Source organism: Danio aesculapii, chromosome 9 (genome assembly GCF_903798145.1).
Source record: "Danio aesculapii chromosome 9, fDanAes4.1, whole genome shotgun sequence".
In the NCBI taxonomy this organism is placed as follows: Eukaryota; Metazoa; Chordata; class Actinopteri; order Cypriniformes; family Danionidae; genus Danio; species Danio aesculapii.
This window is the reverse complement of record NC_079443.1, coordinates 42,653,913-42,677,846: the sequence shown is the minus strand read 5'-3', so window position 1 is coordinate 42,677,846 and position 23,934 is coordinate 42,653,913. Positions and strand designations below refer to the sequence as shown.

Sequence of the window (23,934 nt, the reverse complement as noted above, 5' to 3'; positions counted from 1 at the left end):
TAATTGTTTCTTGTTCAATCCACTTACATTTACTTATAACTTAAACAATTTGTTTTCAGACAACATGAGGGAATTGTGTGGAACCCAGCATTTTTTTTTCAGTGTAGGCTATTAGTGGAATATGCAATGTCATTTTAAATACATAAAACATTATTATATTATATTATATTATATTGTATTATATATTATATATTGTATATTATATTTATTATTATTATTATATATATTTATATATTTTTCATATTTATTTTGTATTGTCACTTTATGTACACTGGAAGCTTCTGTAGCCAAAACGAATTCCTTGTGTGTGTGAAGCACACTTGGCAATAAAACTGATTCTGATTCTGATCTGATTCTGATATTATACACAACAGTTCTCTCTGGTTTTCGAATCTGATGGCTGATAGCCGTGTGATATTCTGCAATATCAGAACTCCTACAGCCTCCTCACCCTTCTGTATTACTCCACCCACATAGAGTGATAGCAAATCAATAAACTCACTACAGTTTGACAAATATTGCAGCTGTCGGGCAACAAAATGTGCCTTTGAGGCTTTTTAGAGAGGGGTCTGGCTGCAGACTCAGTGCAGTGCAATCTGAGCTGCATCCAATGCTTTTTAATGGGCTCACCTAACCCCACCCCTAACCCTACCCCTCACAGTGACGTCACTCGTTCCATTTGAGTGCATTATGTCTGACATTGCATCACTGAGTAATGTAATCTAAGCTTGCATCATAAAGGCTGCATCCAGATACTACTGGCTTTTTAGACAAAAATTTAGTTGTTTAGATTGCAACTATGCAGCACCATCCACAAGATAGCGACAGAGACAGCATAATATGCCCTTGGGGGAGGGAAAACCTAGCATAATTTTAAACTACAGCTGATCAAGTCATTATTACACACGTAAGTGACTAAGTCGATCTCTCTCTCTTGTATGTTGTAGGGCTGTATTTATACCATAGTAATTGTAGTGTGTTGAGTGTGAGATGGGACTCACAGATTAGAATGTAAGTGTTTTGTGCTGGCCACTCTTTGTATAACCATGAGTTACTTTTTGGTTGGCCATCTGTTTGTTTCTAATAAGTCTCCTGTTTTCGTTACTGCAGACTAGTTCAGTCAAAAAAAAAGAAAGAAGAAATATCCGCATGTGTTTAGCGTTTTTCCTTATTGCAAACACAACAGTAATCTGGTAGTGTTTGCGCTGCTTTTTTGGGGGGTTAATTATTGTGATCTCCCAATTGCAACAGAGTAATACTGGGAAATCTCGCTAGAATGATGGCGTTTCATGCCGTTCAGCCTTATAATCTTAAAATGTGAGCAAAATCACCTGCTTTGTCATCACTTTAGACATTACGCTAGAGAATCATTCAAACACTAGCTCTAAAGTGACTTTGGTGAATTAGTAATGGCTTCTGACGTTCTGATGTCAGCTGCAGATGTGAATGAACAGTGGAAAAAGCAGTTTCTCTCACAAAAGGATTTTGAGACTCTCCGTGTTTGATTTTCTTTATTATATACACGATTATGCAGTCAAACTGTTGTATCAACGCAATATCACACTCGTAGCAGTGCGATGTGGCTGAATATCGCATATCGCCCACCAATGCCAACATACAGCCACATCGCATTGCTACTCGTGTGATATTGCTCAAATATTATATTATAAACTCAAAAATGCTGTCATATATCAATTCAAATTTAGGTCAAAAATCTAAACACGGCAACTAGATTACAAGATTATTTTAAAAAATGTCGGGGTGAAACAGCAATATTTATAGTGTAACTATGCACAATTATATGGTTTTCTTCGCTTACTTTGCCACACTATGAGACTAGACCACGGTCTAACAAAACATTCAAGTCAATATACACCCAAATTTCATGAGAATACAGCAAAATATAAGTTCTGAATGCCTTGTACAAAATAACTTCTTCACATGCCTCTGAAGTACCATTCAGAAACCTGGAAAAATTGGCCCCACTCAAACTAAACAAAACCCAGTTATATGTAACAATCTCTGAAGACCACTTCATGCAAAAAGTGCCAATCTTGAATGGTAAATACAATAAATACACACCAGTTTTGCATTTATGCTACATTTATGCTACAGTTACGGTGTAAAAGTGAAAGTTTGACCTGACTAAATAAAACACCTAATCTATTTCTGTTGATGGAGTGCAAATGAGAAAACCAGAGCCATAAACGATACCCTGTATTGCTGACAGTTTGGTGATCAATGCTAGTGGCATCAGTGAAACCATAACACTGGGAGAGTTATGGGCTCTGACGTGGCCATTTCTGCACTGTGAAGGGTAACAAGGAGACAAAGCCAATCCATAAACACACATCTGAATCCCGACAGTTCTCCTCAACCCAAAAACCCAAACCAACGAATGACTTCTGGACAGCTAAACCAATAAACATATTCCTTTCTGAGAAAACTGCATTTATTATGGAGTATGAGGAGATAATTTACTATTATTGAGATTAGAGTGATAAAAGTTGGGATATATTTGTAATTATTGTGCTGGTTTGATGGTAGGGCTGGGCCGATAAATGATATTATATCAAAGCGCCATAAAATTGATGTCATTAACAATGATAAGCTCTGGACTTTTTTACTCTATATTAATCTAAGAGCCAATCACACAGCGGGATGTGCAAAAATGGGAATATAAAAGTGTGTTAATATTGGAGATGTACCAAATTTTCGGCCACCAAAAATTTATCGGCCGAAAATGTTATGCGGCTTAATAAACAACTTATATAGAAATATATACCGTTATAGCGTAATATCATATCGCGTAATTCCATAATAATATGGAAAATAATTATCGAGATTGTATTTTTGCCATATCGCCCAGCCCTATTTGATAGCATTTAACATCATTAAAGGCATAGATCACCCAAAAAAATTAACTCACCCTTGTGTGGTTTCAAAGCTTTTTAAGTTTCTTTATTTTGTTAAAAAGAAGATTAAAGATTAAAGAAGATATTTTGAAGAAAACTGAAAAACTGTAACCACTGAGTTTTTGATAGTTCAAATAGAAACAAATCCTATGGAAGTAAATGGTTAAAGGATTCCAGCTTTCTTCAAAATATCTTCTTTTGTGGATGAAAGAAGGTCAAACAGTTTTGGAACAAGCTAAGCGCGAAAATGATGGGAGAATTTTCAGTTTTAGATGAACTATGCCTTATTCCAACATTGTAAAACCTAAAAAGTTAAGGTAACTCAAACCGTTTATTGTGAACTTAATCCATTTGAGCACAGTAAAACTCAATGAATAAAGATAACTCAAAGTACTGAAAAACCCAATAAGTTAAGACAACTCAAACCATTTAAGTTACAAAAACTAATCGTAATAATGAGTACTGTGAACCTTATATGATTTGAGTAAACGAAGCAATTTGAGCACAGTAAAGCCCAATAAATGAAGAGGATTCAAACCAATGGAGTACTGAAAAACTCTATAAGTTAAGTCAACTCAAACCGTTTGAGAAAACCGATTCCTACATACCATTTGAGTTTGAAAAAGTAATCTATACGAGTACTGTGAACTTATTCCATTTAAGTTGTAGTAATGAGGTATTTAATTAACTCATTACCTTCAATACTGAGTTCAAAACTCTTTTCAAATTAGTAGAATTAACTTTCAGTACATATCGAGTTAACTACACTCATTTTATTTGATTAATTAACTGTGGGGTTTTACAGTGAATGTTATTTTATTATTATTATTTCACTTTTGTAAATTTGTTCACAACCACTCTTGGATATAAATAAAACTTAACTTGCATGTCAGTTGTATTAGTTGTTTAAATCAGAGACAATATTACAAGCATTGTTCTGAACACTCTTGAAAAAACGTAAAGTCTTTAATTTAAACTGCAATAATAAGCATGCCATGTTGATTAATGAAGTTCATTTCTATCCAAAAATTAATTGGACGCTAATTCAAACTTTACATCATAAAGCAAAAACATAAATACCAAGACATCAAATGTCATATAGCTGAGAAATATTGATAACGTCTTTCTTTTTAGCTAAATTGTCCTGCTCTATTTTTCATACTCTTCGACAGATTCCTCACAAAGGCATTATATTTCACTATACAATACCTGTGAGAAAGCTTCTGCTACATTTCTGCCCTGCAAAAGATCACATTAGGCTTTGCTTTTGCGTTTCAGCAAGAAGGCAAAGTGCTTATTTAAAACCTTCAGAGGAGAAGACGAAGCACGCTGACTTCGGGGGCGGTAATTTTGCAGCTCTACTTTAGGACGAGTGAGCAGTTTGTCTCAGCCCATCAGCTGCCCCCATCATTCCACCCACAGCCACCAAACAGGTCCTTGAGGTAACGGCCCCATCCCCAAGTAAATGGAGAGGCGGCTACTTCACTATATTTTTCATAATTGGATTATCCAGCATTTTGTGAGACATCTGAGGGATGTTGTTGTTGCTTCAGCGAGTTATCACATTTCACATTTTAGTGAGTGAGAATGTTTGCCTTCCACCTTTTTCTCTGAGGTCTAAACTCGATAATTAGCCACACAAGCTAGCCTGATAACAGTGCACATTGTCCTTATATTGAAGTTCTTATATACACAAATCAGTTCTACAAGGCTGCGTGTAAGAAAAAGCCCCCATTAAATTAAAATAAATCATTTTAGATGTTAGTTTCAGTCTGTTAGTTTTAAAGATTAGCTTATGCACTCCATAAATTAGAGTTTAAAAAATATAATACTGATCCACACGTCCAAAGCTTGCAGTTTGTCACTTTCGCCTAAACGGATCAATGATTTATTTTTACCTCATACTTTAGTTTCTCATTAAATCTCAACCAATCAAATGCTCTCTAGTATCTCAAATGCCCCGCCCCCTTCAAGACGCTTTTCTACTCCATGTTCCACCCTCTCTTGATATTTCAGTTGAGATTATGTCAAACATTGAATAAAAATACGCACATTTCAAAACACTTCACGGGAACTTTAAAGGTATAGCTCACCCAAAACTGAAAATTCTGTCAATATTTACTTCACTTGTTTAAAACCTTTATGAATTAAGATAGATTGAAAAAATTTTCAAAAAACTGTAACCATTGACTTCCACAGTAGTTGTTTTTCCTACTATGGAAGTCAACAGTTACAAGTTTCAAGCATTTTTCAGAGTATCTCCTTTTGTGTTCAACGTAATAAAGCAACTCAAAAATACCTGAAACCACTTGAGGGTGTTTAAACGGTGAGTAAATTTTCATTTTTGGGGTGAAATATCCCTTTAGACTTTCTAAACCAGGGGTGTCCTGGAGAGTTTAGCTCCAACCATAATCAAACACACCTGCCTATAGCTTTCTAGTGATCTTGAAGACACTGCTTAGCATGTTCAGGTGTGGTTGATTAGTGTTGGAGTAAAAGGACCTCCAGGACCGAGTTTGCCCACCCCTGCTCTAAACGAAATGTTAAATTGTTCGACTTAGTTAGCTATATTTGTAGTTACCTTCACCCAAATCCAAAACGGCTAGGACTGCACTGCTTCTGGCCTCTCCAAGATGGTTGGTGGCGATGCAGGTATAAAGGCCGGCATCGCTGGGTTTACAGTCCCTGATCCACAGGCCTCCATATTCCTGGTTGTCCATGTTGAGCAGGTCATCGTTGTGGTACCAGTACAAAGTAGGCTGTGGGTCTCCAGCCACGGCCACTTTCAAACGGATATCACAGCCAGTACCCACCGCAGCGTTCCTCATCTTCCGGATAAACACTGGAGGAGTTGGAGTAGGGTAGACAGACGCAGAGGAATCTGGTACGACCTGCTCAGAACTAACTTTTGCCCGTTTCGATGGTATCCTGGGGCTTGGAGGAGCCATTCGTCCAGCTTCTTCATCAGCACCCTTCTTCAGGGTCATCTGCACCTCAGCCTTCCTCATGATCCAGTGGAGAGCTTTGTTATAAACTGCTGCACGGTAGTAAACTGATTAAAGCTTCAGAATTATGACTGTCCATAAATAAAATGGCTTTTCATAATTTGGTGCTTTGATGTGGTAAACATATTCCAAACACTCGAGCAGATGTCACAAAATACAAAACTAAGTCAAATGTAATACTTACATATCAAATGACTCTTTTGAAGAGTGAAAATCTATACCCGAATGTACGAATTTTTGTCAAAATGTCAAAAAAATTGGAGTGCAGAAGTTTTCCTATACATCACAAATGTTGTGGAATATGTTTCTCACATCCTTGAGATGTCCAATTAGAGAAACGGAAGACAAAACGGTTAATCTTTGTCCAATTAGGCGAACGAAGCTTGTGCATGTACTCCTGGCTAGATGGTATTTTTAGAGCGAGTACCGGAGGATCATATTGCATTAGCAGCTACCCCTGTTGCCTTTTGAAAGATTTGGCCTCAGCTTTTCACCCTTAGACTTGAATCCCACAGTTCTTGGATCTAAAGAAAAATAAAATTGACTGCCGAATCCTTCAGGTAATTACTCAAGTGCAGAGTCTCCAACACTGTGGTTTCTAACTCTGTGCCTGCGGTGCCCAGACTTTCGTCCCCATGCCCTCCAAGTCAATATGTCTCACTCTCGATAGCCCCCTCCACTCGCTAGTCCCCCCGGGGAGGTGACAGACAAGTCCCACTAAGTCATCAAGGAACAGCTGTACCCTGATAGGTCAAATTTTTTGGACAGCCCGGATGCTTTGGCCCAGCCCCTCATCTTTTCCCTTGGCACTCACAGCCAATCACAAGCTCCATAAAGTGTGACACAGGGGGCCTGGTGAGGAGGAGTTGGAAATAAAGCTCTGATTCATGTGTCAAAGATAGCTGCTGAGTAAGAAACAACATGGTCACCAGCATCAGTTTCAGATTTAGCAGTGAAACTCCTCAATAAAAATACAATTCAGCAATTAAACCTCAAGCCGTCATTTATATTGGATTTTATCCGCAGATATAGAAGCCAGTATCACTGGGTTTACAGTCTCTGATCAACAGGCCTCTGTATTTCTGGTGTAAATTAGTTCATTGGAACTGTACTTAAATAGCATTTCAACATCAAGTAATAAGAAAGGAGTTAAAACTTGTACTTTGTTTATTATTTTCAATAGTATCTGGATGCAGACTTGGATTTGCAAGCTTAGATTGCATATCTCAGACACAATACACTCAATGGAGCTAGGGACCTCATTGTGAGGGGTAGGGTTAGGTGTGTGCATTAAAAGCATTGCATGCAGCTCACCTTGCAACTGTACCAAATCTGCATCCAAACCCCTCTCAATATTTTAGATTAATATTTCATTTCCTGTTCTTTTTGTTTTTGTTTCTTTAGTTTTCTTTCTTTCTCTTGTTATTTTACTTTCGATTAAATTCTTAATTCCCTTATTGTAAAAAAAAAGTAAATCTCTGTATGGGTTCTACTACTTGTTTTATATACATTCTCATTGTTTTATGTTATTGCAATAAAACTAATTATATAAAAATCATTGTGTTACCGCAGCCACTGCTCATCACTGATGGTAATAGTTAACAGGATTAATAATGTCCTCAGGACTTTAATGAATGCACTCATCTACAACACAGTCTAAAGAACACGAGCGTCAAACAATATCACTAGGAACTGTTGCCATTCCAGAACCAGTTAATACGCCTATTCGGGAAATTTGTTTTGTTATAAAGAAAAGTAAAAACTAAATAAGAGCTCTGTTCCTCGAAAATACTGTCTCAATACTTCTGCTATCTCACATTAGAACAGTCTTTTTGATCATTTAAACTGGGAAAATATATGGTTCATACAAGTTTTCCTTACTAATAAGATAAAGGAACCATCGTTTAAATTATTACATAACATTTACCCTGTCAAAAACTTCTTAAAGAAAAGGTTTGGATCAGACTTTGACACAAATTGCTCCTTTTGTCATAATGACACTGAAACTTATCCTCTTATTTTGGTCATGCAATCATGTTTTCCAATTTTGGCAAGATGTTAATTTATTTATCTCAAATATTACTTCACAGAACTTTTCTGTAACTCCAAAAATAATAATTAGTTTTTTTACCTTATTATTTTTTTTTTGCAGATTCTACATTCATAAATGTGAATTTTCAAATTGCAAGCCTGTTTTTATAATATTTATACAAGAGATAAAAAAATACTTACAACTCCAGACTCACTTAAAAAGAAAGCACTCAAAACAGATACAATTTGCACAACCTTTAATATGTATAATCTATTAAATCTCTAAATTGCTGCTATCATATTATTTTACCCTCTTCACTCTCAATGTATTTTCTATTACATATATATCCTCAGATCAGATGACCTATTGATATCTCTTTAACTTTTGTTTGATTTCTGTTGATTTTCCTATTGTTTATCTTATTTTTATTCCATTTATTCCATTGCAAATAAGCTAATAATTATTATTGTAAATGATGTGTACCAAATGTATCATTCTGTTATACAATAAATATACAAAATATATATATTAAAATGAGCATCAAACAAAAGTGCTGCTTCACAACACAGACTGCCATCTGCTGGAGATCTTGCAAACATGCAATTCTAGAGATAGTTTACATTTAGATTGTAAAGAAAACAACATGGTATATGCATTAACTCTTGTGGAGAATTTATTTAAATGTATTTTATATACAAACTATATGTATGAGTTATAATAATATTTTTAATCATTAACTCTCTCTCTCACTTTCTCCATCTATTCACTTCAATAACTGTCTGGTTTGGCTCAGCTATACCAAATCTGACCTCAGAAGACTATATCGAACAGTTCGGACTGCTGAACGAATCACTGGTACGACCCACCCTACACTCCAAGAACTGTACTTATCCAGAGCAAGCAGAAGAGCTGCCATAATCACTCTGGACCCCTCACACCCAGCTCATTGTCTTTTTGAACTTTTACCTTCTGGTCGACGCTACAGAGCACTGCGCACCAGAACAGCCCAACACAGAAACAGTTTCTTTCCTCAGGCAATTCATCTCATGAAGACCTTATAATAGTAATTGTGAAATAAACATCACTACTTTTTATACGCTTATTTATTTAACAACACACTTTACATGTCAATTTGCACACAGCGGCTGCACATATAACATTGTATTTAGTAATATACCTGTACATACATGTGTCAATTTGTATATTTGCATTCACTACTTACTTCTATTTTTTAAAATATATTTATTATGTGTTTTTTTTTCAGGGTGTCCTGTCTCTGTCAGTCTGTTGCACTGCACAAGTTCTGTCACGAAAACAAATTCCTCGTATGTGTGAACATACCTGGCAATAAAGCTCTTTCTGATTGTGATTCTATGCTCATTTCAGGTTAAAACATCAGCATTGTGTGCGTTTTAAATCAATTAAACATTTCACTCAATACCATACCCAATGAATCCACAAAATCTAAAGAAAACTACATACACACACACACATATCCATACACAGTGCTCCGCATAAATGAGCACACCCCCTTCAAAATTAGTATCCATTACTTAGTGAATATACACAATACATGTTGGTGCATTTAGAATATATATATATATATATATATATATTTTTTTTTTTTTTTTTTTTTTTTTTTTTTCCCCTCCAATATGAGTGTACTAATCTAAAGTATATACACAAATATATTATTGTAAAGCGACCTATAGAACATTCATTTATTTTATTTTCAGCTTAGTCCTTTTATTAATCTGGTCGCCACAGCGGAATGAACCGTCAACTTATCCAGCATATGTTTAACACAGAATATGCTCTTCCAGCTGCAACCCACCACTGGGAAACACCCAGACAATTTAGCTTACTCAATACACCGATAGCGCATGTATTTGGACTGTGGGGAAAACTGGAGCACCCGGAGGAAGCCCAAGCCAACACGGGGGAACATGCAAACCACACAGAAATGCCAACTCGAACCAGCGACCTTCTTGCTGTGAGGCAACAGTGCTAATCACTGAGCCATCGTGTCACACCCGTGTGTGTGTTTAAATCAATTTAACAATTCACTTAATCCACTTAAAAAAATAAAATAATTATATATATATATATATATATATATATATATATATATATATATATATATATATATATATATATATATATATATATATATATATATATATATATATATATATATAAAATTTTGTACTGATTTCTGAATTATGATCTTAAATTTTGTTAATTTGGCTTTGGTACTGACTAATCTAATGTATATACACAAATATATTATTGTAAAGCAACCTATAGAACATATTAATTTAAAAGAAACTGATTAACTTATAAATAATTAAATGTGTTGAATAATTAAACATTTAACTTGATTATTTCAATGTGTGTGCCAAAAACAAGTAGGTAATAATTCAAAAATTGCATCCAACCCGTCCAATGATACCAGTTATGGATATTTAGACATTTATACAAGTTATTGGTTGCAAATTACTAACAACAATTTATTTTAATAACATTATATATCTATATATACACACACTGTTCAAGTCAGAATTATTAGGCCCCCTGAATTATTTTATCTTTGCCATGGTGACAGTAAATAATATTGAGTAAAATATTATTTACTGTCATCATGGCAAAGATAAAAAATAAATAAATCAGTTATTAGAAATGAGTTATTAAAATTATTATGTTTAGAAATGCGTTAAAAAAACATATTTCCGTTAAACACAAATTAGGGAAAGAATAAACAAGGGGGGCTGATAACTGAGACTTCAACTGTATATACATACACACACAATTATTGTTATTTTTTTCCAAGATATTCATTTATGTGTACCAATTTGTGGACTGTGACCTTAATTTTTTGTTAAATTAGTTATAATTTTTTCTTTGGTACTGACTAATCTAATGTATATGACCAAATATAATATTATAAAGCAACCTGTAGAACATATTCATTTAACTGGTTAAACAGAGAAATTGAACAGTTAATTAGATTATTTCATTGTGTGTGCCAAAAACAAAGTTCATAATTCAATCAAACATTGCATCCAACCTGTCCAATGATTCCACCGCTTTGGATATTTAGATTAAGTGTACAAATAGTACAATTTGAAAAAAAAAAACAAGCTTCTAGAATGTTTCACCTACATTTGTTCCCAATAGGAATAGTGCCAACAAGCCGTCAGCTCTCTTGTACATTCAACAGATGTACATTAATTCCTCCTAGTTTTAAAATGAGAAAGCACACAAGTGAAAGGATTCCAGCAGGCTAAATTTCATGCCGGGCATGTGTGTGTGTGTGTGTGTGTGTGTGTGTGTGTGTGTGTGTGTGTGTGTGTGTGTGTGTGTGTTCCCTTCTCTCTGGAACCCCCTTTGAAAGGAAAATCCTTTCTGCAGTTTGTCCTGCAGGACCCTGTTGTCATAGAAACAGCATCGCTCTCTGGACTGCTGAATTGAGAGCAAACGTGTGGATGGTGCACAGGTCTCTAAGTGAGTGGGAGGGAACAGGGGAGGCAGATACAACACTTTACTATTCTAACACAATAGGGGAGATAGCAGATGTTCCAACTGGACAGTGTTTAGAGGGCTGAGATGACTGGAAAAGGCATGGATGAATAGCAGGTACAGAGACGCCGGCAACAGGAATGATGATGTTGATGGACAACAATGAATATAAGAGTTTCACTTACGTGTGGTCGAGTCTCACTTAAAGCTGGAGGCAGAGCGCTGTGGTGCTGTGATGAGAAGAGCGTCTGGTGAATGTGTGTGTGTACAACATCGCCCCCTGCAGGCTGAAACCTTACCCTGATAATTAGGGTGTTTCCTCGGTGATGTCACTGAGGATTGAAGCTGCCCACTTGTTTTCATCATCACGTTTCTCATTTTCGGCTAGGAAAAAAGAGATAATGTCAAGCACTGAATCAGCTACTCAAGGAAAATGTGTTCAATTGGTTGCAAGTAAGAAATGTGCTGCATTATTAATTTAAATTTATACAATGAAACAATGTTTTAATTAATATACTGACAATAAACTAACAAAAGGTTTGGGAAAAAAAATGATTGATGATAGCAGGATTGGGGGATTTTTTCCCTAATTTGTACATATACACTGTCAATGATTTTTGTAAATAAACAGTATTTAACTGTAATATGAACTGGATTTTACTTCAGGACATGTATGCATCACGTTTCTGTATTTTGAAGTTGCATTGTGAAAATTAGTGTATATTTTAGTACATCTTCTTTGAAATATGCTATAAATCACAAAAATACAGACTTTCCGCTATGTCTCCCATTCAGCTTTTTACTTCCTGCCCTCCATCTGAATTTCGGGCCTCACCAGAAGCATGTGATTGAAAACAACATATACAGTGCATCCAGATAGTATTCATAGCACTTCACATTTTCCACATTGTTTTAATGTTACAGCTTTATTCTAAAATGGATTTAATTAATTTATTTCCTCAAATTCTACACCCAATACCCCATAATGACAATGTGAAAAAAAGAGTTTTTGCAATTGTTTCAAATTTATTAAAAATAAAAAAACCTGAAAAATCACATGTACAGAAGTATTCACAGCCTTTGCTGTAAAGCTCTAAATAGAGTTCAGGTACATTCTGTTTCCACTGATCATTCTTGAGATGATTCAGCAGCGTAATTGGAGTAAACCTGTGGTAAATTCAGTTGATTGGACATGATTTGAAAAAGGCATATACCTGTTTATATAAGGTCCCAGGGTTGACAGTGCAATCCGGAGGTGGCGGAATGACTGAGCCGGGAGGACTGAGGTGTGATCAGGGAGGGACAGGAAGTGAGGCGAATGCAGGAAGTGACATTGAGGTAGATGAGTTGGATGACGAAGATAGATGGAGCAACTATAGCGAGGGAAATTCAAATAATCAAGAATGGAAAACGGTAAATCGGAAAAGCAAGAAAAGAAAGCAGAGAGAATCTGACGAAGAAAAGGGAAAAGAAAAGGAAACGGCAAAAATAAAAGTTATACTGCGATTTCAATCCCCATGCACACTTAATCCACTAAAGGTTAGTGAAGCTATCCATAAACTAGTTGGTGATGTAATATTTGTTAAAACATTGAGAGACGGAAACTTATTGATAATATGTAGAAATAAAGATCAGCAACATGGACTAATGAAATGTAAATCACTGCTTGGGAAGGAAGTTAAACCACAAATATGGGAAGAAAAAGGAAAGATCAGGAAAGTAATATCAGGAGCATCAACAGAGATTACTGAGGAACAAATCAAAGTAAATGTCAAATGTGTGAGGGTAATCAAAGTCAAACGCTTACCATATACACGCGACGGAGTTAAGGGACCAAGTTTGTCAGTGCTGGTAACGTTAGATGAAGATAAATTACCCGAAAGAATTAAAATTGGATATGTCAGTTACATAGTTAAACCTTATGTACCTCCACCAATGAGATGCTATAAATGTCAGCATTTTGGTCATATTGCAGCAGCATGTAAGAGCAAACATCGCTGTGCTAAATGCGGAGGGGACCATGAGTATGGGAAATGTGAAACTGGAGCAAAAATCAAATGTTGCAATTGTGGAGGAGAGCACAGCGCTGCTTACAAAGGCTGTGAAGCACATAAAAGAGCAGTTCAAATTCAAAATGTGAAGGTAAAAGAAAAGCTTACATACGCTGAAGCAATACAAAAAGTTAAAACTAAGACTACAACTAACAGAGTAATACCTGTTATTCATTCCCCAGCTCAACCCCCAATTGTACAGACATGCTGTAATGTCACGAAAGACACACTAGTAGTGGAAAAGAAGAAATTTGTAGCATTTATGGTGGAAGTCATTAACTGTTCAGCTCAGACAAATAGCAGAACTGAGAGAACTAAGATAATTGTAAAAGCGGCAGAAAAGTATCTAGAGATGGAAGAGCTAACAGTAGAGAACATTAACGCAGCATTAATAACCGGGATATCAGACACTCAGTCAATATGTGGAGGTGGGCATTGATGATGTTATCCATTCTACAGTGGAATGCTAGGAGTTTAATTGCAAATGGTCAAGAGTTAAAACTATATATTCAGGAGCAAACAATAAAACCAAACATTATATGCATACAGGAGTCTTGGTTGAAACCCTCAATTGCCTTTACAATATATGGATACACAGCAGTGCGTAAAGATAGAATTGGTGCAATGGGAGGTGGAGTAGTTACATTCATTCAAAACGGTATAAATTATAAAACTAGTAATGGTGTTAATGAGCTTGAAGTTGTTATTATTGAAGCTTGGGTCAACAAAGCAAAAATAAAAATAGTCAACTTATACAATCCCTGTCAAAAAATTACTAGAGAAGTGCTGGAGGAAATTTGTGAAGTAGGAAACTATAAACTAATAATATGTGGGGATTTCAATGCACATAGCTCATTATGGGGAAGTAAAAAAAAACGATAGTAATGGGGGTATCATAGAGGAGGTAATGGATGACAAACAATTAGTGTGTTTAAATGATGGAAGAGCCACAAGATATGATGTTACTCATGGCAGGGAATCAGCAATTGATCTTACTATTGTTTCACAGCAACTGGCAGGAAAATGTGTATGGGAAGTAAGCAGCAAAACAATGGGCAGTGATCATTATCCAATTTGGACAAAATTAAGAAATCAAAATGTCAATTTAGAAGATAACTGGGCTATAAGATGGAAAACGAGAAAAGCTAATTGGGAACTGTTCAGTTTTAAAGCAAGCTGTAAACTAATTGAGGCCATGCCGAACATGAATAACAATGTTGAGGAATTAAACAACATGATCACAAGCATAATACATGAGTCAGCAGAAGAAGTAATAGGTAAAACATCAGGGGCTAGGAAAAAGAAAATGGTACCATGGTGGACAGACGAGTGCAGAAGTGCAGTTAAAAATAGAAACAAAACCTTCAAAGTTGTAAAGTTAAATCATACTTTTGATAATTTAATGGAATACAAAAGAGCACAGGCAAAAACCAAGAGAATCATTAAAGAAGCCAAAAGAAAATACTGGAGAGATTACTGCAGCAATATTGGGACAGAAATACACGTTAAGGAGATCTGGGGAATGATTAGAAAGATGAGTGGAGTAAGAATGGAATTTTCTTTACCAATATTAAGAAATAATGGAATTGAAGCAGTCACTAATGAAGACAAAGCTGATATGCTTGCAAAAGGTTTTGTAAAAATACATAGTTCACAGAATCTCTCACACGAGGAGCTATTTAATAGACAAAGGATCATTGAAGAAAATAAAGACGTTTTGGAGAAAAAAGATGTAGGGGAGAGTCCATTAGAAGCTAATTTCACACTGTTTGAATTAAAGAGAGCACTGATAGGAGTTAAAAACACATCACCAGGGAAAGATGGAATCAGCTACAAAATGATTGATCAACTCTCTGATGTAGCAAAAACCTTAATAGTCGATCTTTATAATAAAATTTGGGAAAAGGGACAGTTGCCCAGAGTATGGAAACACTCAGTAATAATCCCAATAGGTAAACCTGGCAAAGACAAATCAGAAATTACAAGTTATAGACCTATAGCCTTAACATCTAACTTATGTAAACTTATGGAAAGAATGATAGCCAAAAGGTTAATGTATTATTTAGAAAGTAGGGGAATAATTACACCTTTTCAGAGTGGGTTCCGCAATGGAAGAACAACAATGGATCCGGTAGTAAGTCTAGAAAATGAAATTAGGAAAGCACAAATAAATAGAGAATCAGTCTTGGCAACCTTTTTCGACATAGAGAAGGCGTATGATATGCTATGGAAAGAGGGATTGTTAATTAAACTGAATAATATGGGTGTAGGTGGTAAAATGTTCAATTGGATTAAAGATTTTTTAATGGAAAGAACCATAGAAGTTAGAATAGGGAACAGGACATCAGGCACATATTCAGTAGAAAATGGTACCCCACAAGGAAGTGTGTGTAGCCCAGTTCTATTTAATATAATGATAAATGATGTTTTCGATGGAGTGGAACATAGGATAAATAGAGCACTATATGCAGATGATGGTGCGTTGTGGGTAAGGGGCCGTAAAATTGATAACATACAGAACAGAATGCAGTCAGCAATTAGTCAGGTTGAAAAATGGTCATTTGAATGGGGATTTCATCTATCAGTGGAAAAAACTCAATTTATCTGTTTTTCCAAAAAAACTAAAAAACCTGAAATAAACCTTAAATTGTATGGACAACATCTTAAACAAGCTAGCGAAATAAGATATTTAGGGGTATGGTTTGATTGTAAGCTTACCTTCAAAAATCATGTTCAAAAAATGATAGATAAATGCAAGAAAGCAATTAATATCCTAAAATGTTTGGCAGGATATAATTGGGGGGCAACAGGGTCATCTTTGAAAAAGATATACATTGCCATAATCCGTTCAGTATTTGATTATGGAAGTGTAGTGTATAAATCAGCAGCAAAAACCACATTAGCTGAACTTGACAGGATGCAGGCCAAAGCACTTCGAATATGTTGCGGAGCTTTTAGAACCTCTCCAATCCCAGCACTGCAAGTTGAAACAGGGGAGATGCCATTAAATCTCAGGAGATTACAACTCTCCTTAACATATTGGATAAATCTAAAAGGACAAGCAGCTACACACCCCACAAAAATGGTATTAAATGAATGTTGGGAATATGGTCGCACTAATAGTAGAAGCTTTGGATGGAGCAGTACCAAAGAGGCAGAAGAAATGGGGATCAGTAATATCTCTTGTAGTATAAATAACTATATAAGTACAATTCCACCTTGGTTGTTTTGTTTTCCGGTAATAAATCTGGAAATAAAGAAGGTAATTAAATCAGAAAGAGAAAACCAAAATGTTAAGCAGTATTTAGAAATAATGTATAATGAAACAGTACAAATATATACAGATGCATCAAAAGAATCAACTGGTAGAACTGGGGCGGCAGTATACATTCCCAAATATAGAGCAAAAATACAAAAACGAACCTCAAATCACCTCTCCATTTACTCTGCTGAAATGATGGCTATTATAATAGCACTACAATGGGTAGAGGAAGTCAAGCCATACAAACCAGTGATCTGTTCAGACTCAATGTCATCTCTGTTGAGTATCCAAAGTGGGAAATCTGCTTGCAGGCAGGATCTTTTAAACGAAGTACATCAGATAATATTTCAATTGAGTCAACAAAGGATTAATATACAGTTTGTATGGGTCCCAGCTCATTCTGGTATTGAAGGTAATGAGATGGTGGATAAACTGGCAAAAGAAGCTATTAAATCAAATCAAATAGAAATACAGGTTCCTCTCAGTAAATCAGAAATAAAAACAATAATTAAAGATGGAGTAAATAGATTATGGCAAGAGAAATGGGACAAAGATGAAAAAGGCAGACATTTATTCGAAATTCAACAGAAGGTAATAGTCAAAAAGAACAATTTACTAATACGGCAGGAGGAAACATGGTTTACAAGATTAAGAATAGGACATACAGGGTTAAACAGTGGATTATGTATTATAGGGAAACATCAAAATGGAATGTGTGCATATTGTAATGAACCAGAAACCGTAAAACACGTTATACTTTCTTGTAGGAAATATTCAGAAGAAAGAGAACAGTTACAGAAAGTATTTAAGAACATGACATTGAAGCACATATTGAGTCTGTCTGGAGCAAGTTCAACAGTTAATGCAGTTATACAGTTTCTGAAAACAACACAGCTAGCAAATAGGATCTAGAAATGTAATATTTGGAAATGGTATTTTTTTTTTTTGTTGTTTTTTTTTTTTTTTTTTTAAATATACAGTGTATATATATATATATATATATATATATATATATATATATATATATATATATATATATATATATATATATATATACACACACACACACACACATCCCTAATGATCACATCTCAGTCCAGAAGGTGGCGGTAATGCACTAAGTTTGCAAGCTGCCAATAAAATACCACAGAAGTAGAAGAAGAAGACAGTGCAATCCAAAGCACAAACCAAGCATGAAAACAAAGGAATTGTCTGTAGATCTCCGAGACAGGATTGTCTCGAGGCACAAGGCTGGGGACGGTTATAGAAAAAAATTCTGCTGCTCTGAAAGTTCCAATGAGCACAGTGGCCTCAATCATCTGTAAGTGGAAGATATTTGGAACCACCAGGACTATTCTTAGAGCTTTCCGACTATCTAAGCTGAGTGATCAGGCGAGAAGGGCCTTAGTCAGGGAGGTGATCAATAACCGATGGTCACTCTGTCTGAGCTCCAGCATTCTTCTGTGGAGAGATGAGAACCTTACAGAAGGACAACCATCTGTGCAGCAATCCACCAATCAGACCTGTATGGTGGAGTGGCCAGACCGAAGCCACTCCCTGCCTGGAATTTGCCAAAAGGCATCTGAAGGACTCCCAGACCATAAGAAACAAAATTCTCTGGTCTGATGAGACTAAATTTGAACTCTTTGGAGTGAATACCAGGCGTTACCTTTGGAGAAAACCAGGCACCGCTCATCACCAGCCTAATACCATGCCTAAAGTGAAGTGTGGTGGTGGCAGCATCATGCGGTGGGGATGTTTTTCAGCAGCAGAAACTGGAAGACTAGTTAGGATAGAGGGAAAGGTGAATGTAGCAATGTACGGAGACATTCTGAATGAAAACCTGCTTAAGAGGGCTCTAGACTTCAGACTGGGGCGACGGTTCATCTTCCTAATATTTTATAAGAAAAATATAAAAGTGGTTTCACAACCACTCTGTGAATGTCCTTGAGTGGCTCAGCCAGAGCCCAGACCTAAATCCGATTGAACATCTCAGAAGAGATCTGAAAATGGCTGTATACCGTCACTTTCCATCCAACCTTATAGAGCTTGAGAGCTACTGCAAAGAGGAATGGCCAAAAATTCCCAAAGATAGGTGTGCCAAGCTTGTGGCATCATATTCAAAAAGACTTGAGGCTGTAATTGCTGCCAAAGGTGCTTCAACAAAGTATTGAGCAAAGGCTGTGAATACTTCTGTACATGTGATTTTTCAGGTGTTTTTATTTTTAATAAACTTGCAAAAATTTCAAACTCTTTTTTTCACATTGTCATTATGGGGTATTGTGTGTAGAGTTTTGAGGAAATAAAGGAATTTAATCCATTTTGGAATAAAGCTGTAACATTAAAAATGTGGAAAAAGTGAAGCGCTATGAATACTTCCGGATGCACTGTAAGACAACTGAAAAAATCTGAAAAAGTGTCATTTGATGGTCATAAAGCACCAAGGGTAAAAGGTCACAAAGTATGTGTGGAGGGGGGACTTTTTTCCCCATGTAAAACACAAAAAAGAGACATTAAAAAAAACAACAACATACAGTATCATTGCACAGGATGTTGTTATTTTATTTCTTTAACCCTTGTGTGCTGTTGGGGATCTTTTCACTTAAAATGATTATGTTATTTGTTTAAAGGGATAATTGGGTAATAATTATTTTCACCCAAAATATAAACATACCATGTACTCACCCTGTTAGTTCCTAGTGGTTGGTTCCAAACTGTGTGCATGAAACGTGACTGCTTTTATAATCCACTGAATTACTGTTCCGTTCTCCATCAAGGACATCTACGAGAGAGTGAGATTATACCTTGAAAGTGTTTTCAAAGCAAAATAGCACTGGTGTTGATCACATGCTGAATATTATGACTACATCATGCCCCATGCACACTACACAGCAAGTGCAACTTAGCATAGTATAGTATTACATAGCGTAGGATATCAGATATTGTACCGTATGATCTCATACAGTAACTGTAGAGTGTGTGCCAGTGTGTAAAGATTACTATGAGATGCACATCTAAATCCCGGCTTAAAAAAAGGCCATTCACAGATGCTTCAGCAAGCATTATAAATACCACATTGATACAGGCAGTTAACAGCTTACACCGAGTCTTCAAAACAGTGTTGTTTAATGATTTATGCTTTAGCGTGCTTTAGTGCACTGTCGGCATCACAGTGGCGCAATGGGTAGCACGAAGGTCACTGGTTCGAAGCTCGGCTGGGTCAGTTGGAATTTCTGTGTTGAGTTTGCATGTTCTCCCAGTGTTTGCATGGGTTTTCTCCTGGTGCTCCGGTTTCACCCAAGTGGAAGATATTTGGAACCACCAGGACTCTTCCTAGAGCTGGCCGGCTATCTAAGCTGAGTGATCGGGCGAGAAGGGCCTTAGTCAGGGAGGTGATCAATAACCCGATGGTCACTCTGTCAGAGCTCCAGCATTCTTCTGTGGAGAGAGAAGAACCTTACAGAAGGACAACCATCTGTGCAGCTGGTTTCACCCACAGGCCAAAGACATGTGCTATAGGTGAATTAGGTAAGCTAAATTTTCCGTAGTGAAGGAGTTTGTATGGATGTTTCCCAGTAATAGGTTGCAACTGGATGGGCATCCGCTGCGTAAAACATATGCTGGATAAGTTGGCAGTTCATTCCGCTGTGGCGACCCCAGATTAATAAAGGGACCAAGCTGAAAAGAAAATGAATGAATGAACGAATCGTGCACTGTCATTTTTATTTTTTAGATAATATTCTGGGCCCAGTTTTTCAAAAGTAATTGAGTGGGATTTTGGATCATGAATTGGATCAAATCTTGGAAATGGGTTTTTCAAAATTAAAAGAGGGATTTTAAACCTTGTTGCTGTGAGGCGATCGTGCTACCCTAAGTGCCAACATGACGCCCCAATTAAATAAAACAAAATTGTAAAAATATGTATTTTTTAAGTAAATGATTACAAACGTAATGGTTACAGATGATATATGAATTCCTTCATATTTGAAGTCTATGTGAAGTATGTCACATCTAATGAGATATGGTAAATAGGCATGAGCCGGTATAAGATTCTGACGGTATGATAACCTTGGATAAAATATCATGGTTTCATGGTATTGTGATTACTGCTCTAAAATATGTTCTTTTTAAATGTCTGGGTTAAAAACTATAACTTTTTTCCCCTTTGAACACAATATATTTTATTCTGAGAAACATTTATAATATTTTATAACAGAAAACATGTCAGGCTAAATAACTGAAATCAATCATTAGCTTCTGCTGTCTTTATTAGTTTAAAAACACAGACTTCTTTACAATTTAAAACAGCATCTTTGGGTGTCTTTTCTGCTGGAGATACTGTTGTCCTAAAAAAATATATATATCTTACGGATACCTTAGGAACGGTATTCATTTGCACGTCTTGTGCATTAATTTTGGCAGTTTTAAAACCTTGACTTTTCCAAACCCCGGTAAACCTTGAAAACGGTTATTGTCCCATGCCTAATGGTAAACAACAACAACCCAACAAACACATTTACATTGTAGCGATGTCTGTACAACGTTGCATTTTTTCAAAGGCAACATCGCCACTTATGTGCTCGCTACATTGTTACAATGTAAGATGTAAGAAGGTTGTAGCAACATTGTGTTACATTCAGCAACCGTGAGACGACGTTCTTAGTACATGTATTAATGCTTTTTTTTTTGGCAGTTTATCAATACTGCCTAGAATACAGGATAAGCAGTAATAATTTTCCAGCATTGCTTAATATTAAATATTCGTTCATTTTTCCTTTTTAATTTAACAACTGCATGTGTAAGCTTTAAAGTGTAAAAATGGCACACAAATGAATATAATCACACTTTTTTATAATATATTTCACAACATTTAATACATACAGTACACATTTAATTATAAGCAAACAATATAAATTTAAGTTTAGATTATAGTAAATAATTAACTATATTTAATTAAACTAACAGGGTAGGCTTAATTAAAATGTCAATTGAGAGGGTAAGCAAGAAAGCATTCACATATAAATAAATGAATGAATAAATGAATGTAAATATATTAAGACACTGCATTGAAGCTCTAGACTGGAGAATACAGCAAACCTGCGAGCGCAGCCGAAGACCAGGTGTAGTTGCTGGCACAGAGAAAGCAGTCAGAGAAAGAAACAAATCCAACAGAGAATCCAGGTCAGAGATGGATCCACAGCAGCCACAAGTCAAAATATGCAGTGAACAAGAGAGGATAGATCAGAGCTTGACCCAGCAGGACTACACAAATGACCACTGATGACTTATTTAGCAAGAAGAAATAAAGCAATACTCACGTCTCTTCGATCTTTGTTGAATGAGACGCCCAGCGGTCTGTTGAAATTTAAACTGATTCATTGATGACGAGTAAGTGTTGTCCAGTGGTCGTCCATGCCGCCTAAGCACAACCTAAAGCAACGGCTGATTAAATGGCAACATTATGACACCGTTGTGACAACCTTCAGCAACAATGTAGATCCTCAACCTTTTTACGAGGTTGGTACAACATTGTAGGAAGGTCGTTACGTTGAGGCAACGTTGTGTTTGTTGGGAACAACAAAACAATAACAAAGCAGTATTGTTTTTGTTTTGTTATTTAACATTTAAACAAAACTGAAAAATATTTGTTGATTGCAGTGTTTCTGTTTCTTACCATTAAAATAAACAATGGCTGTTTGTGGCCACAGGTATTTTGCCTACCTGTTATTCTTTGCTAAGCCAGTAAGCTACACTGTTGGTTTCTTTTAAGTCTAAGTAAATTTGGTATTTGGATCACACTAGCTTTGTTTAGATCCAAAAATGGAATGAAATGGAATTAAATTTATGTGCAAAGCTGGATTATCGCTTAAAAGACATGCAAATAAAGCAGCGTTTCCATCCAACAAGTCAAAGCGAACAAAATAGTCACTTTAACTGACACCAAATATCAACAGTAAAAACAGAATTTGCTGTGGTAGGAGAAGCTGCGCGAGTCTTTTCTTCATTTAATAAATGACTTGCGCCTCAGATGGCAATCCTGACACGCAGTGAACGTGTGGTGGTGTTTGAAGGCGTGAGATGATTCTGGAGGTCATTAAAATAAAACACTAATACTAAAATGGTTAAGGCATTTTAGTAGTAGTAGTAGTAAAGTAGTAAAACTTTATTGTCCTTGACAGGAAATTTGTTATGGGCATCGCCATATTGCTGCAGACATTCACTAAAAACAAGCAATAAAAACAATACAAAATACAACAGTTACAAAATTTAGAATGACCAAAACAATATTTCAGATGTTTTACAATGTGCTCAACCTGCTGGTTTGTCCATTCACACACATTTTTATCGTCACATGATCTCTTATAACAAAACCACATGACCTTTTTTAATGCACATACTGGAATTTGTTTGGTAAAAGTAATTACATCATAGTTTATGCACATCTTTTTCTTATCGAATAAAAAGTTTATCCTACTCAGTTATGTGCATATGTTTTTTATGCATATATTCAAAAATTACGCGCATTTTGGCGTTTCCAGCAACTGTTTTTATGCACATATCCAAAATTCACATAAAAATAGCTAATGATCCAACCCATGTTCCTTTAAAAAAAAAACTGGCATCAATGTAAACTAGATCCGTTAATCCTGAATAGCAAAACGTGATTTCCAAATCTGGACCAATTTGATCCAGATCATTTTTTTTAAAATGGGCCCTGTATATTGGAACTGGCGTGGCAGGCTATAGATTTGTGCATTCAAATTATTTTGAACATATCTGACAATTATCTTCGTCACATTTTATCCTAAAACTCGGATAAAGAGAAAATAACTCAAATGTATTTTGTACAGGATTCTTCGTTTGTTTGTGGATAGTTTTCACTGTTATAGTTAGGCCAACGTTTTAAGTGGGGTTTATTAGGGAATAATTCAGCAATGACACGCGACCAAACATCAATAAAAACATTGTTCCTGGCAAACGAACCATAGTTATCGTAAATTAAGATTTCATTTTACCTTTGTGGTTAAATTCGGGATTTTTGTTTCACACTCGCTTCCAAAGATTTGCTTAGTTACTTCAGGTGAATTAGCGCAAATAAACAACAATGTTTGTTTAATTGGACATACGACCTTGACGTCAAATGCGCCCT

At 35.8% G+C, this 23,934-nt stretch overlaps 1 protein-coding gene across 1 annotated transcript in view; it reads right to left on the bottom strand.

Annotated features, from left to right (window-relative positions):
- spegb (striated muscle enriched protein kinase b) overlaps positions 1 to 6,580 on the bottom strand; it is a 160,820-nt gene extending 154,240 nt beyond the window's left edge. The window contains exon 1 of the mRNA XM_056465766.1: positions 5,497 to 6,580. Within this exon, the coding sequence (XP_056321741.1) occupies positions 5,497 to 5,923 (427 nt within the window). The 5' untranslated portion in view covers positions 5,924 to 6,580. The remainder of the gene's footprint in view (positions 1 to 5,496) is intronic.
- Positions 6,581 to 23,934: the final 17,354 nt, after the last annotated feature.